At 37.1% G+C, this 17,844-nt stretch overlaps 1 protein-coding gene across 1 annotated transcript; it reads left to right on the forward strand.

Moving 5' to 3' along the window:
* Positions 1-185: 185 nt before the first annotated feature.
* vps37ba (VPS37B subunit of ESCRT-I a) lies at positions 186-17,348 on the forward strand. The gene is made up of 4 exons (XM_055199216.2): positions 186-436; positions 3,961-4,132; positions 14,658-14,740; positions 14,850-17,348. Exons 1-4 carry the CDS (start codon positions 332-334, stop codon positions 15,339-15,341), a joined length of 852 nt encoding a protein of 283 aa, XP_055055191.2. The 5' UTR covers positions 186-331; the 3' UTR covers positions 15,342-17,348.
* Positions 17,349-17,844: the final 496 nt, after the last annotated feature.

Here is a 17,844-nt window from a genome sequence, read left to right on the forward strand (position 1 = left end):
ATGAAAGGCACTAGTTTCTATTAAACACTTTTCCACTAACTGAAGACAGCAGCTGACGTCACGCAACTCCTCCTGCTGTCTTCCGGTTGGGAGCAGTCTTCATACGGCGCTGCGCACACCTTTTGCATTATGGCATCAACGTACCGCGAGAGGGATTCGAAAGCCGTGTTTATGAATCGCTCTCGCGGTACTTTGACGTTTGACGCCGAGGGATCTGCGCAACAACGCATGAAGTCGAACACACCTAGAACCTTTAGCCCATTCCGACTCCAACAGACAAGAGAAAGTGGTCCAGAGTGCGGAGTGTGTGAAATACGCTGCTGTGCCAGACATGGCAGGCTTTGCGAGCAAGTTGAGCTCTTACTCCTTAGTGCAGTTGAACGAACTCCTCGAAGATGACGAGAAGCTCAATCAAATTATAAACGACATGGAGGAGGTGAGTTTATTTTCCTCGTAAACAGCGTCGCGAAAGTTACCGTGTCAAAACGGCACCACTTTATACAGAGGGTCTGCCTCGCGGGCCGTGTTTATTTTTACTTCTTCAAGTTGTTTGTTTTACTGTTATCGTGTCATTTTCACTGAGAGCTACTAACATCTGAATTCTCGCGAATCCAGTCGAGTTTGTTTTTCACGTCGCTGACTGTGTATTGTGCCATTCATTAAACTGTTTTTCTGTGAAACAAAGTGGCCTTGTCATAGACATAATATAGACATGCTCTGTATGTATGTGTATGTATGTACGTACGTACGTATACATTTCCTCCAATATCTTTAATCGACTTTATGTAGTTAATTTCTCTGTCATTTTCTCGTAATTCTCTTTAACAGTACGTTTTTGACATAGCAGCATAGCATATTCCTAACAGGAGTTGTGTAAACATAAAACTGTCATACGTAATTTATTTTTATTGATCACGTGTTTTTTAAATAAAACCGCCGTGTCATAATAAAAAACGTCATGTATTAAATAGGCCTACCTTGAAAATAAAAGCATATGCTTTTAACATACCACACAATGTTTGTAACCTCTAGCACTAATTTGCTTAAAGATTGATATATGTTATTATTTTTGGCTTTTTCAAAAATTGTATTAAGTTCTTTTAATGTACAGTGTGTATTATGAAGTATTTGCTGCCTTGTTACAGCCTACAAACTTCCCAGTTTATTTAATGTCAACAAACAAATTTACTGTTGATGATATGATGCCAGCAGAACTTAAATGTGGTACGAATTTGGAGATGTGTGGAATCTATATCTGGTTTATTTTGACATGAGGTGAAAACAAAATGTATTTACATATTTTAGTCCATGTTCACACAGTATCACTACAATATCGCTGTGTACGTTTGAAGTTTGCTCAGTTGTGTTTGCAGATCAATCGATTAGATATTTGAATGTGTTCACAGCTTTGAGTTGATTTAACCTCCAAATTCATGGATTGATGGCTGACCTTGATTCCGCCTGAGTGTGTCATTTGTGCATGTTTGATTTGGCTTGGCAACTTTTAAAATGTAACTTGTTCAAAATCTGATGTGCTATAAACTCTTTTTTATTAACAATATCTTACAATACCAATAACCTACAATTCTTAATTTAAAAGGCTGATTAAAGACTAGGTTAGTCTTAAAATTGATGTTCTGCATGCCTTGTTTAAATAAACATCACACTTATAGTTGTTTGAAAAGTTTGAAAAAAATTGGCTTGAGCTAGAGTAACTGAAAAAGTTATTGCTGGTATGTTGTTCCACAAGCCAAATACAGTAACATCTGCTACTGTATTACATTACCATATAAATGAAAGGGTATATTATTAGCACAGACTCAGACATAGGTCCTTTAAGTTATGTCTTTTTGTGTTTTGTGCTACAGCCATACTAAATCAGACATCAAGGGAAGAGCCTTATGTAATCGGTGAAACTAAATGATTTGCATGTCACTAAGCAAGGGTTTGGTTTATTAAGGAGAATTGGACTGGGAGGAGGCTACAAGTTAATGCGGTTGTCCCTCATGGAAATCACAGGTTAATGAGTCATTGGCAGCAAGTATTTAACCTGTTCATTTGTGAGGTGGTTGGATGTGATTTTATTTCTGAAGAAACTTTTTTATGTGACATTATATGGTATAACAATACATCAATATAGATCGACACATCTATTATATTTCTAACAATATGATACATCTATGCCACACATAAAATATTGATATATGAGGTACACTGTAAAAAAAATTATTACTGGGTATTACTGCAGATTTTACATTTATGTTATATGATTTTAACATTTATGCATCAAAGAAGTGTTTGATCAATCGAAATATCACATTGCAGGTGGAGAAAAGCGATATTGTTCCGTATCAATATGAACTGTTAGATTTACACCCCTACTAAACTAAACATAAGTTATACAATATGAATCTTTTGCGAGTGACCTCGCGGTTAATCTATTCTATTTACTTTTTGGCAGTAAAGTTCTGCCTCAAAAACTAGGGATGTCCCGGTCCGATTACGTGATCGGAAATCGGCCCCGATCACCTCTTTTCAGACTCGATCGGAATCGGACGTTACCTCCTGATCAGGACTCGGATACATGCTGGGTATTGGCAAGGGCCTCACGATATGATCCGTATCACGATACATGGCCCATGATACAATGTATCACGGTACGATACAATATGTTGCATGTTGCGATACATTGCAATGCTTTTTTTAATCAAAAATGTAAAAAAAGAGCAGTAGTGCCTGCAAGGTGATATGAGTATTTTGCTATAATGTTTTGGAATAAAAGTAAGAGTCATCTTACCAGGTGCAGTTTAATACCTATGAATGAATGCATATATGAAAACATATATGGCATGTTATTTAGAGATTAAAAAACTGAATGTTTATCTTGTACTTTAAATTTGTTTTAACGCGTTTTTGCTTTCAGCAATTGGGAAACCGGTTTCCCTTGCAGGTTTATACCTTTCTTAAATAACAAATCACATAAAAATGTTGTGTCTATTTACTCGTATAGCAACTTGTCATGTAATAGGATAGGTAGGATAATCAACAGCCAACCGGGTTGTTATCGCAAATGAATCCCTTCAGTGATATCACCCTGTCTGGATTTGCCTAACGTGTCCCTTAACTCCCCTTAGACCTAAATATGATCTTTACTTACTAAATTATAGGGCTTTCAACCTTGAAATCGTTAACCCCAGTTTATTCTAAACCCCAAAGATGAGGGGAAGAATTCAAGGATCTTCTGTAGCTAACATTATTACATTAATTTCACACAGTAATATTAGCTCAGTGTAGTAATTGATACGCTTTAGCTATCATTTGAACTTAGGTAATTTTTTGTTATTTGTTTAGCTTGTTTTTAGAAATAATCTACTCTATAGGGACTGTTATGATTGATTCTTTGCAGAAGTCCACGATGTTTGAAAAACGCTGTGGAAAAGGAGACGGGCCGACTACCAAAACACACTTATAGCCAATCAAATCAAATCAAATGCCGGGTTGCGTATGTGTGGGGCGGGTCTATCAACAGAAGGTCCAGATTCTATTGGGGTAGGGGCGTGTTTGTTTAGGTGATTTCAAATATCAACATTGGCTTTCAAACATCATGGACTCCGCCTTTAAGTTTGGGCCACAGAAGCCATTTGTTTATGTTGTTACCGCTGAAACCATCTATACATCAGCAGCATACACACATATCTGTTTAAAAAAATATGTAACCACCCTGTCTGTGGCTAAAAATTAATTGTAAATGTGATTATGAGATTAGGAGAATCAGAGTTAGATTTTAGTCACAGATTTTAATCTTTGACATGACCTTACTCTGTCATTATTAAAGATAGGTTATATTTTCACAGTATGTACTTTACGTTATGATTGATGATTTTATGTAGAAAACAAGAAAATTTCTTTAGGTGTGTTGAATATATATTGAGAAGGAACATCTTTGTTGTGTATTCTCAGATTAAAGGTCTACAACAGAACAAGGAGTTGACATTGGCTAGTAACCGCGTTCTGGCTGAGCGGAACCTTGAACTCCAGCCCAGGCTAGACCACCAAAAAAATGAGCTTACCAAACGCTACCAGTGCCTACAAGAAGACTTTGAGGCCTATCAGCTGCGCAAGTCCACTCTAGGTAAGAAAACTGGAGTAAAACGTATTAAACACTCATAGTTTAATCTTTCCAATCATTCATTTGTGCATTTGGCAGACGCTTTTATCCAAAGGAACTTATAGTCGATTACAAGGTATACTTTTTTGTATCTTGCCCATCTTTCTTTGTAGCACTCATGGCATAGTTGTACTCTTAGCCTTTTTTAAAAAATTAAATAAGCTTTGGAAGCCACATGGGACAGAAGGTAAATCAGTGAAGTATAGCATGTGACCCCGTTGACTTAAACATCAAAAGGCCTGTTTTTCCAGTTCGCTCATAATTTTCATGAAGACTTGTACAACAAGATCTTTGTGCTTCACTTTTTTCATGTCTTTCTTCCTCATGGAAGTAGAAGGCAGAACTGTGTCTAGTAGCAGATCACCGTGTCCCAACTGAGACGGATCTGTGACTTCAAAGAGAACAGGGAACAGTATTTAGTGACCTTCCACACCCTTTTGCGCGCTGTGTGTCGGTATCATAAATAATGATGTCACTGATTGCCCTTTGTGACACAATGGTTGCCTGGAAACTGTTTTCAAACAGCATAACAGTTTCATTTTACCATCTATACAGTCAATGTCATCTGTCTTTGCCTTTGGGTTATACTGTAGTAGTGTTGCCTCCCACACTATATGCAGTATTTCATTTGTGTATCGTATAGGGCTGGTTCTAGGCAGTAAATCCAGTATAAATCAATACAATATATATGTAATGACTGCTGTGATTCGTGGCAGTCGAGGCGTAATAATAGTTAAAGACTTTGGCTTGTAACCGTAAGGTTGCTGGTTCTAGTTTCATGGCACCCCAATTGCTCCCGAGTGCTTTGGGTGTGTGTGTGTTCACTACTCAATGGGATGGGTTGAATGAAGAGGTCACATTTCGAGTATGTAAATTCTTGACAATCATGTCACTTTCAGTGAGTTATAAAAATAGCTGTAATAATGGCTCTAAAGTTGAAAAAGCTAATTCATACTGAAGTACAAAAACGGAATTGGATTCATTTAGCTGATTCAGTTTAGATACTTCTTTTTTGAGCTATGTTGTGCAGTCACAATTAATATATAGATCTGTTCAGCCTTGTGGTCCTAAAACTCAGAAATTGGTGGGCTCACAACGGTTTTTCATTAATAATGGAACAATAAGGTCGGTGGTTAACACTTCAACCTTTGTTCGGCATGAATTAGTGATAATGACATGAATTAGTCATTCCTTAAACCATACACTATGTCATAGTCGCACAACCGTTGTTATAAAACAAGTCATAGCTGATACCATCATCTGCAGCGGCTTCGTCTACTTTAAATATGAGTCAACCTTAGTACTCAGATGTTTCACTTTGACTTTTGTAATGTGTTTCTACTCCTCACTTGTCACTGTCAGACTTTTAGTCTAGAGAAGCCAAGCACTTGTTTTTTTGATAAAGTAAACATTGTCATCTATATCAGATATGGGCAATATTACTGACTTTGGGTCAATTTAGGTCACACATAACCACCCACTTTTTGTTTTAGGCTGGGTGGTTGTGTGTCCCAGATAAGAATTTACTAGCTCTACAGCCTAAAGTATAGTTTAGATTTTACACGTTACCAAAGGGTAAGCATACAATCTGTCTATGTCCAGTATGACGCAAATATCGTATCAGAATAGTACTTGCGCACTGTATGCGCACCGGCAAATTTTTGTAACCGCATGTACTTCGTACGCGTAGGCCGCTAATGCGCATACAGATGTATATGGGCCAGCAGAGATATATATAGTTATCTCCTAAGGGTTTTTTTTCTCCTAGGACTTTTTATTCCTCCCTGAGGTTTTTCTCCCCAGGGAGTCAGCCGACATTGGCTTAACTTAGCACCCTCTTGTATACCAGACATTATTAAAGGTGACATAGAATGATTGAACGGGGTATTTATCCTTGTTCTGTGATGTGACATGTAGACAAATTTTTTTTTTTGGTTTGGGTCTGTAATGCCTTAGAAGCTTCCTAAAAACCTCTCTCAGATAGCTCTATTAGGGTGGGGGATTTTAAACAAGTGGTTTTGCACCTATTTGGCTCCCCCTACTGGCTTAATTTGTAATCTCATTACTGATTGGCTGACTTTGCTGCCACTCAAAAAATGTAGCCAATTATTTTAAAGTGGAGGGGCAGTGAGATGCCTGTGATGTCATAAGCATCAGTTTTTCAGATTGGGCCTTTTTCTGGCTGACATTTCTAAAAGAGGAATTTCTATGAGACTGAGATGTTTAGCATGTTTAGCACTTTTTGTATGTTCGTGAATGCGGGTAGACTACCATTATTCAGCAAAGACAAACTAAAATGGTTTTTCATTCTCTGTCCCCTTTAATACGCTCGCTTATAAAATTTCATAGCCGCTGTATTTTGCTATTTATATTGTCTGTCAATTTTTCTGTGTTTCCCCTGCTTCTTTTAATGAAACGCTGCTTTGAAACAATTACCAATTGTGAAAAGCGCTATATAAATAAAATTTAATTGAATTGAATATTGCAGTTTGTCGCAATGCGCGTGCATCGAACATCTGTGTATATCTACGAGTCAACCAACCATGCTTTACAAGGCTGTGCATTCAACCGAGCATATACGTGTAAAAAAACGAACTATACTCCAGGCTTAAACACCACAGACCGCAGCTGTAGTGTCAGAGCATCTGGACGGGACTGTCAGCATGGCTGGCCAGTCAGCCGTTCACTTGACCCAGATAAACAAAAGCCTAGTCTTTAGGCTAAATTGTGTTGTGAGGTTCCTGTGTGTACATTATCCTGCAATCACCCTCGTTCCTAAAGCCGAACCATGACAACAGAGCGACTTCGTGTGGGGGTGTTTTTGAGTCCTTAAAGCAGCATTCAGTAACAGTGTGGCTTTGTGTCTTAAGCAATGTCAGAAACACAAGTTGGAGAGGGGAGAACGCATACGCACACACAAACAAACATAGAAACACACACGTACCCACACCCACTTTCTGGATTTCCCCTTTGTCTCCTCTCTCCCACCCTTGCGTAGAGCACAAAGGAAGCGAGGCTGGATATAGACAGATTGCAGTCTCATGATCTGCAGGATATTAGTGGGAGAAAGAGGCAAGTGTTGGAGCAACAGCTTTTATGCTGTTTTATACCGTTGCTATTCATGGTCACTTTGCACTTTTGGCAAATACACTGCCATCCAAGTATTCAATGCGTATAAAGTCACCCTGCCTGTGAAAACCCAGCTAAAGTCATTTTTTATGTGATTTATTGTTTTCTACATAAATGCAAAGAACATTCTATAAAAATAATAGTAATATAACCTTTTATATTTTTAATATATTGACTTAGTAAGGCCATGTTAAAGATTTAAATAAAAAGTGACATCAGCGATTAAAATCCAATTTTGATACTCCTAATCTCAAAATATGTTTGAGACTTTAGCCTGGATTCACAAATTTGACCCTGGACCTAGCCTGGCTAACACCATACCAATCTCATAGAGAATGAGACATGGTTTGGGAACCACATGCTCATTTTCTTGTTGAGGCGTGGTTTACGAATGCCCAGTTTATTGGGCGCTACAAATGTCGATCAAATGCGTCTGTACGTAGCTCATAGCCAATCGTTTCAATAATACCAGATTACGTATGTAGAGCGACATAAATTCAAGCGTCAACAACTTTTATCGGGTACGTGTGCACGCTGCTGAAAGTTATGCAACTAAACCGGTAGCTGTATTTTAATATTAAAAAGCAACACAACTTAGTGGTACTGTGACAACCACAGTACAGGAAGAAATGACAATATGATATTAATAAATCCCATTTACCATTTATAAATTAAATGGACTTCGTCGACGACGATGCCTAGCAGGTTGGTCCTATAAAACTCTGTGGGTATCATGTCTTGCCGTATCCAAACATCCAAATATGAAGTTATTTAACGCCAAAAGTTGCTCTTTTTTTAAAAATAAACTTGCGTTCAAAACTACTTTGAACACTATCTAAGGCTGCATCGAAAAGTAACTTCGCTTCTGCTGTCGTGTTGGATAAAAAAGAAACTGCTTCGGTGTGTCGCATAGATGTCACCATAGTCTTGCTGCCCCCTCCCCGTTCTGTGATTGGTTCCTTATTTTAGGGGAAAAATTGGTCCATGGTTTCCGTGCTAGACTTGCAGCGTGAATAAATTTGCACCCAAGGCAGCATGGGGAAACCCAGGCTACCCTGGACCACAAAACCAATCTCAAGTAGTATGGGTATATTTGTAGCAATAGCCAAAAATTCATTTTATGGGTCAAAATTATTGATATTACATTAATTTATTTATTAACAAAACTTACTTTTTTTGTGAGTGGATGAAGTTGCTTATGACCTCATTTTGACAACTTAGTTTGGCGATTTCTCAATTATTTCGATTTTTTTGCCCCTGTAGATTCCAGACTTTCATATTTCATATAATAGTTGTATCTTGGCCAAATATTGTCCTATCCTAACAGAATGTACCCTTATGACTGGTTTTGTGGACCAAATGTGTATACTGTGCACAGTATAAATACTGTATGTTGCACCAACAGCAATGCGGCAGTGTGCGTTTTCAGAAGCAGGTTGTCGTGTCTCACACAGTATGTTTGCTATATGATCCTTTTATGCAAATGGGGTTGGTTTTTCGATAGTATTCGATGGTGCACAGTTTGCATAATGCCTACTTTAGAATTTGTTGTATTGTATTCTCCTGTTCTAATTGTAGTCCGAAGTGCTGGTCACATGTTCAGTTTACAAAAATCTAACTGAGAATTGAAGGAGGAGAGATCAAACTTAAAGGGCACTGTTTTCATTATACCTAACCCAACCGAACCGGGCTCGAGAGCGATTGTCCCCCCTCCCTACTCCCCCAGAAGCACGCACTCACACTGTACTTTTACTGATCTGGGCCCAGGTACGCTTTTATCATTAGGATGCAATTGTTTTGAAGAAAGAAGGAAGTAAAGTGCTCTCTTAACACCAAAGCCCTGAGTGCACCCTTAGTCATATTGCGTTTGCTTTCAAAGCTGTTTTTGTTCCAGGAGTGATTGTATTTACTTTGCAATTTAGGCTTAAAGTAGACATAAGCAGTAATGTGGGTCTTTGGAAAAATGACACTCACTCAGATGGACACACCTTCCTGTCTCTAAATCATTCAAGGTTTTTGTGCCAGGTCTCATCCATTGCTTCATTTGTTATCACTTCCTTCATCCCATTGTTTATTGTGCATTGTTGTATTTTTGCACAGGGGTCAAGCTCATTAGCCTCTTTCACACAATAATTCCAGTAAATTACGATGAATTTACCAGAATGAATTTACCAGTAAATACAAAAATTTTCTTATTCACACAGTAGTATCAAAATGCGGTAAACTCTGTGAGAAAGTGGAAGTTACCTGTGGCGCACAGCAAGCTCATTGTTCTATTTGTAAACGATCCACGTCCTTCATATTCACGGGCCGTATTTTGTTGTTTTCACATCTGTAGCAAACGCTGATGGTCGCGAAGTTGCACAATAGCACTGTTTGCACATTAGGCTTCACAAAGGGTGTGCCAAGGACGTCGGCAATTCTGCAAATATGATAAGCGGTTTTAAACCACTTTGGTGGACGTTAACTTCAGGTGTGGTCGACTTTTAAGCAGCGTGTGTGTGAAAACGTCCGTTAACAGTGGGAGGGTAAACATTGGCCCGAAGCTGTCAGCGCGGTCTGACGTTGTCGTTCAAAATGCCGGTATTCTATATTTTTTGTTCACACATAGCGCTTACCAGTAAATTACTGGTAATCCTACAACCTCTCTTACTGGTAAATTGGCAGCACTGATTTACCGAAAAGGTTCTGTTCACACATTACCTGTTAACTGTAGGGCTGAAACGATTCATTGAGTTATTCGATTACCTCGATTACAAAAATTCCTCGAGGCAAAAATTCTGCCTCGAAGCCTCATTAAATTCCTATGACGCGCACTACATGCGCCGAGGTCTGATTCACACGGACCGTTGTTCAATGTTCAGGAAGCACATCATAGCGCGTGGTACATTTTGAATTTAGTTTGGTGCGATGGCGGAGAGCGAATATGTCCATAAACGGCAGAGAGAGAATGTCTAAAGTTTGGGATCATTACATTATCATTACATTCAGCATCTGAACTGAAAACATCCACTGCTGTTTCACCAAGCGTTGATGAAACAAGGTAACGTAGCTTACGCTGATTTTAATCCCATACTGTATTTGTAGCGATGTCGTTATGCGGTTTGACTGGATATGATGTTTAGCTTTTGATGTTTTTAAGTAGTAAACGTATTCACGTTCAATTGCAAGAGAGTATAGCTTAAAAAGAACCCCTTCACACACACATGCACTTTACAGGTGTGTGTACCAAAAAACGGCTCCACAGTGCAATCATATATTGGCAACTTGTAATCTGACATATTTTGTTCAATAATAATAATCTCTGTCTTATTGGAGTTTACCATAAGACATCTCACGCGAGTCAGACCGATCGCGCAATGCATCACATATGCTTAAACTTTTATGTAGCCACGCAACAATAATTTCAGCATGAATTCATTCACTGTATACAGCGGGACGTGATGTTGTGATTTTTCGAACGGATTCTTAACCTAAAATGCACCGCAATGCAAGTGATGCAAACCAAATGCAGCGTTCTATTGAAAATGAATGTATGTATTTCTGCCGTACCAAAATGCAATGAAGCAACTGAACGTCTGAGTGGGGTGTCACACTTCCTCACGCACAGCACGCGTGCACACACAAACACAGGTGCACGTGCGCGCACACACACACAGGTTGTTACCATAGCAAATAGGCTCACCCCAGAAATGATATATTATATGTTAGTAGCCTAATGGTAAATGCTGCAGGTGTAGAAATGTACATAAACCAGATATTTACTTTGATGTCAGGGCTAGATTACAGCATGAAACCTGTTGTGCATATTAATAAATTAAAGTGCTTAATTGTTGGCACTGGCACTTATAAACACTAAATGGGTAAAAATTGAAATAAATAGGTTTATTTTTTGGAGCCAAATACCTCTGGTTTTTTTTAGAAATAAAAGCCAAATGCTTGAACATTTTACAGCCACGTCATTTTCATTATGCATTATTTGTTTTGGTGGTTTAAAAACACACACAAAATTTTTATCCGATTACTCGATTAATCGATCGATTCAGTGCTAGATTAATCGATTACAAAAAGAATCGATAGCTGCAGCCCTAGTTAACTGCAATTTACCAGTAAATTACCAGTGGAGACTGTATGTGTGAAAGGGACTATTGAATAGTTACAGTTAGCAACAGCCATAAATCTTAGTGTTATGGACATTTAGGTGATCTGAGGTTGGTTTTAATTGTTTGTGTTTGTTTTGATGCATATTATAACAGCTTATGAAACATCGCTAAATCTTAACTGTCTTCCCTTGTCAGTCTTCATATGCCTTGTCAGGCATTTGTTGTTGTAAACAAAGCATTAAACATATAGTAATAAATAAATAATTTAGAGAACATGGCATTGAACGCGAGATACTGGGTAATCGGAGTGGTTAGGTAATATACTAGCACATAGTCTCCCATATTATTGCTCAAATTTTTGTTCCTGCTGAAGATTGTCTAGTTAAGAACTCAGTGGTTAACATGATTGGTATGTTCAATGTGTGCTTTTGTATGGCTCAGTGGAAGAGCATTGAAGTAAAATACTGATAAAAAATGGTGTACCTTGTTATGCATTTTAAGTCGCATGGATAAAACCGCCTGCCAAATGTATTAATGTTAATGCAGTGGTTCTCAAACTGGGGTCCGCGAGATGGTATCAGGGGGCCCCCAGTTTTATGACATTGTATGAAATGCATTAATTTATCATGGGTTCTGTATAATTAAACCTAAAAAATAAATAAGGCTACTAACAAACAGCACTACTTTGTATAATTTAATATGCTTTGTTTCATAAAATTTTTACATTTTAGAACATATTTGTCATACATTTTGTGTTAATGTAAAGTTCACATTCACAATACAGTGGCTTTCACTTCCTTATTTTGACTTCTTATGGTATTCAGAGAACCTTACTCCATTTTTATTTTTTTGCATGATCTGGCACTCTTAACCACAAACGGCTAATGTAGAAGTGTTTCTCAACAGTTTTTGCTTCAGGAGTCAGATTTTACTTTGCACATCCAATGAGAACCAAGTGCAGTATCAAAATTGCACACAAATTTCATGGCTTTAATCTTGGCTGCCAATCCGTCACCATGCAAAGTGTGTTATGGTTTCTGACCCTTTTAGAACAGACCTGCAACCTATTTTTCAGGTTGCGAGAACCATTGAATGATAACCTGTAGCCTTACTGCTTTGAACTTTTTTGCCATGACGTGAGGCAAAACCACAGTCAGCTGGTATACATTTGGTGTGTCCCGAACTTAAACATAATAACCTAACAACAACAACATATTATAGGAAAGATTGTCCTCTGCCTCTTGCCAAGATTATACAACAGCAACACATAATAACTCTTGCATGTTGCCTGTGCCAGGAAAATCAATGTAAATAGATGTAAATCAATGAGGGGTGCTGGATGGCCACAAATAAAAGTTATGATGACAAAGGTTTGAGTGCTTTCTAAGGGTTTATTGATGCTGATTGTTGTTTTATATCTCAATTGTTTGTATTCTCCCAAAAAAATTAATATCTCACCTAAACAGGAATTTTGACATAGAAGTGCTTGTGTATTTCTATTAATGCACAGCCTCATTACCACAAGGGGTGAGTGCTCTACACAAAGCATGTGTGCAAATGAATACTTCTGTGGACATTTAACCCTGAAGTGACTTCGACAAAATGTTTTTTTATATAATTTTTTTTTTTATCTTTATCTGATCGGTACAAAATTACTACTTTTCTTTTTCATCTAAGTTTGGCACCTAAGCACAGACAAAAAAGTTGGAGTTGGTGAAAATAAAAAACTCCTTAATGAGCCGTTAAGACCCATTTGTGGGCACCCATAGAAAATTAATTAGAATTGACTGTAATCCAAAGCAAATTTTTTATTTGTTCAATAACCATAAATAAATCCAACACAAGGCAGATCCTACATGAAAGAGGTGATTTCCTTCCTCGATGTGACCCACATTCATGAACACACACACAGATCTACAAACAAATAATTGAATAAGCCTACTGTACAATTGAGTTTTTTGTTAAATATTTTTTCAAATGAAAAACAGCTTCTCATACGTGCATACATATGCAACAAATGAATTAGCCAATAACTGGCACGCACGCACACACACACACACACACACACACACAGTTGCAAATAAGTGATTACTCTCTCTCTCTCTCTCTCTCTCTCTCTCTCTCTCTCTCTCTCTCTCTCTCTCTATTTTGTATTTTTATTATAACACATTTATAATTCAGATGTGTCTATAAGCATATTATTGGAATCTTGGCGTATCCATCAAATTTTTTTATTCAACAATTTTAATTTTAAAATCTACAACTTAAGATGTTAGGTTTGCTAAAACATTGTTTTTTAAGTGCATTAAAATTACATGTATTTTCTATTCTGATTCCATCAGATGTCACAAAAAACTAAATTTAGACTTATTTTGATGGTTTTGACTGTGTTTTAATTAATACAAAAAGATTTGCATCAAATCCTCATTCCATAAGTAAAAATAACATAAAAATGCTTGTTTTATATTTACATTGATATTTAATGTAATTAATATTTTGATTTCATCAGATGTCTCAAAAACCAAAATTGAGACTTATTTTGATGGTTTTGACTGTGTTTTAATTAATAAAAAAGATTTGCATAAAATCTTCATTCCACTAAGTAAAAATAACATAAAAATGCTTGTTTTATATTTACATTGATATTTAATGTAATTAATATTTTTAATTTCATCAGATGTCTCAAAAAACAAAATTGAGACTTATTTTGATGGTTTTAACTGTGTTTTTATTTTTTATTAATTTTTTATTAATAAAAAAAGATTTGCATTAATATTTTGATTTCATCAGATGTTACAAAAACAAGCGTGGCACTTCTTTCTGTGTTTTAATTAGTAAAAATTAAGTTTTTATGTAAATCCTGTTTTATGTGAATTTTGGGCATAAAACAAAACAAAACAAACAAAAAAGCTTATTTTACATTCTAATAAATGGAGGAACTGAGGTAAAACAAAAATATCACAAAATAAATGCATAACTTGAAAGTTTTTACATTTATTATAATGAAAGAAAGGTTTTTGATATTTATTTAAAATATAAATGGAATCACAAAGTGCCCAAATTTCTCCACCAACAGCAGATTAGTACATCATGTAATTATGTAACCTACTGGAAAGGTTTTTAAATTCTGCATTATTGTTTTAAAGTAAAAATAATGGTTGGGGTTATTGTCATTATTTTTCAAATTGATTAATTATAAATGAATAAAAGCTCTTGTTTTGTCCATCTCACAATGGTTTTTCTCTGTCCACTTACAGACCACAAGTCTGGAAACACTTCGTTGGACACATTGCTTGCACTTCTACAAGCGGAAGGGGCCAAAATCGAGGAAGAAACTGAGGTACTTCCACAAAACCTTGAATGCTGAATCACACATTCTTCTGTAGACCGTTAGTGTGGGCTAACTCAAAATCTGATTGTGCCATTATCTCTTTTTCCCCTTTTTCCAGAACATGACGGATTCTTTCCTTGACGGTGCTACCCCCCTTGACGCATTTATTGATGAGTACCAGAATAAGAGGAAGCTCGTGCACCTGCGGAAAGTGAAGATTGAGAAGCTCCGGGAAATTGTGCTAAAGGGACCCCAGGTAGCTCCGGCCGCACCTCAGCCTTCTCGCTCTCAGGACCTTCTCTCCATGCCAGCAGATGTTCAAAGAGAAGTCAATGGCTCCCCATTGCCGATGCCCCGCCGGGCTCCTCCTCACCCCCCTCTTAAAGTTGCCCAAACTCCTACTGTCCAACCACCAGCAGCTTTCTCTTACCCCTCACCCTCCCCGTTTCCCCCTACCTCTCCATACCCCCCTATTCCTCCAAGAGTCGGAAATACACCAACCAGTCTTAATCAGGGATACCCCAACATATATATGCAACAATACCCCCCACCTGTGCCCCAGAGACCCCCACCACGCATGGCACCCCAGCCAGGTTTCATAATGCAATGAGTGGAGAAGAAACAATATGTACACTGGACGTTCATTCAAGCCTTTTGTAGGTCCTCCAAGCTGCATGTTGAATAATATTGTGCGCCATGATGCCAAGATGGAGTTTTGTCATATACAATAATCAACAGGACAAATCTACAAGCAAATGGGTATCTACAACTGGGACCTTTAATGTGCACTTTAGACTTTTTTGTGTATTTGATCAGTCACCGCTGGTTACAGAGTCATTATTTTCCTATTCTGTACTCTCCTTAGGAAAGGTAGATAAATTCATAGCTAAATATGACATGAGCTATGTTAATTTAGCACACTTAGTGGAAATATGAAAATTCCTAAATTGAGGTTCTGCAGTGATGTAAGGCATCTTAGTTATTCAGTCAGACCGATATAAAGCTACAATCAAGCATATTTTTGAGTTGTACTTAATTCACCCACTTTAATATCATCTGACATTTCATAACTGACAAAAGCTGCTTTAAAGTTGGCGAAGGTGATGCCTATGCAAACAGGCTGAGACTAAACTCTGTCTAGTTCATGGAGGGGGGATATTTTATCACTGCATCCAGTTCTTATGTGCTTGTGTTGTTAGCCGTAAAGCAGTGATTTCATACCAGCTTATTTAAAAAAGTTAAGCATCACTTTGAGTAAATGTGGGTGAAATCATTTGGTACTGATGTGGTTGATGAAGCAGAGATTAGAGGCTACTGCTACACAATAAGAAGACCGCAATGCCTTATGTATCTTAGATATGAGCAAATTCATTCTGACGGAGGGAATTAATTAGCTTAGATTTGAAAGACGTGTGATGGAAGGCGTGTGTGTGTACGTGGGGAAATGTGTAAATGAGTTATTTTTAGTAAATGAGTCATGCAAGTGTGAACATTTGTGAGGCATATGTGCTTGTACCGTCTTATCCAACATACTTAAACTGATATGCATAACGTACCATTTATTGTTTATATATCTAACACATTAATCATCCATGTGCTTATTTTTGCCATCTGGTGTAAAAATGTTGATTTGAAGAAGTGCTTCCTTTCATAAACCCTTTTCAATCTATATTGACATTAAACATCGTTATGTTAGATAATATAGCCATACTATTGTGACTCATGTTTACCATTTATCTTTATTGGTTTAATTCAACTTTTTCTGCATCATCAGGTCTGTTACATATCCATATGTTGTTCCATCTTTAATGTGTATAACTAGCTTTCATTTCTGTATATAAATATTTATGGTTGGCATTATCTGTGACTGAAATAGCCACTTTGTGCCTATGGTGGGTAGGAGGAGGACATGGTTACTGTGGAGACCACCAGTGTGTTTTGTGCTTATCTCCTTGCCTTCCCACTCAATAACTAATTACTTAAAATTTCTAGAATGCAAATTTCAATATGCTGTTTACGCAGGTACATCCTTACAAGTGTCCTTTCGTTTAGCTGTATATGTTAGAGGCATAATTACATTGTCACACATTCAGGAAGTTGACGTCATAGACACAGGAAGAGTGTAACTTTGTTTAGGTGAAGTCCTCTCTTTAATCATTGGTGCTGCTACATTTATCTGTCGACATAATCATTTAATCAATGAGATTTATTTGGCTCTGTTTGAATTACATCACTTTGTGTTAGTCAGTCTAGGCTGTCTGTCTGTTTTGTTTAAATGCACCAGAATTAGGAGTAGAAACATGTGAGTACTTCATGTATGAGGTTGTGTTATGTCTAAACAGTGACTTAATACCTGAAACACTGTGTACTTTAATGAGCTTGCCAACCATCTGGAAAAAACAGCTTTTGTGTCTCTCTTTGTCTTAGAAATAATTATAATGCCTAGATTTATAACTTGTTACTTGTCGGTGATATAAAATATGGGGTTTGAACTCTTATAATGTGTAATATGCAGACTATTCTGTTCTAGTTGTTCTTCATTGAAAGTGAAATAAATTTTAAATGTAACTGACATTTCTAATTTACAGATAATAAAATGTATCCTATCGAGTTCAAACTTGCATGCATTTTATTTAGGCACTTGTTTGGTTCAATGCAAAGTTTTCAAATTTTTGATGGGCCCTAACAAAGCATTTGGCTCACCCTAGTGGATGCAAGTGTAAGTGCACGATTTAATGTTGTATATGACTTGATCCCTAAATTTCACATAACATCCGAATTTAGCCCCGCCCACAACATTTCAGGTATGGAAGTTTCTGACTAGAATTAAATATGACAACGTCAGACTATATGTGTATAACATGGAAAGATGAAAAAAACGAAATAAAGATTTTATACGGCGCACCAGTAAGAACATAAATAAATATACCCATAAATCCACAGAATTCATAACATCATATTTACCTACGCGGTTTAACAGTTAAGGTCCTTCAATCCATCTGCTTTTTAACTGTTTTTGAATGACGTACATATGCAATATTACAATATAAGCACAGAGAGGAAAAATAACATAGTGTATTATTATTTTTGAACACTGAAAAGCACGGTTTCAC

The sequence above is a fragment of the Misgurnus anguillicaudatus genome, chromosome 22 (genome assembly GCF_027580225.2).
Source record: "Misgurnus anguillicaudatus chromosome 22, ASM2758022v2, whole genome shotgun sequence".
In the NCBI taxonomy this organism is placed as follows: domain Eukaryota; kingdom Metazoa; phylum Chordata; class Actinopteri; order Cypriniformes; family Cobitidae; genus Misgurnus; species Misgurnus anguillicaudatus.

Bases quoted from the DNA above. Each gene is read 5' to 3' on its own strand.
- vps37ba (XM_055199216.2), top strand. From the start codon at position 332: ATGGCAGGCTTTGCGAGCAAGTTGAGCTCTTACTCCTTAGTGCAGTTG. The intron at 437-3,960 runs GTGAGTTTATTT...GTGTATTCTCAG, and splicing joins TTATAAACGACATGGAGGAG to ATTAAAGGTCTACAACAGAA. The intron at 14,741-14,849 runs GTACTTCCACAA...CCCTTTTTCCAG, and splicing joins AAATCGAGGAAGAAACTGAG to AACATGACGGATTCTTTCCT.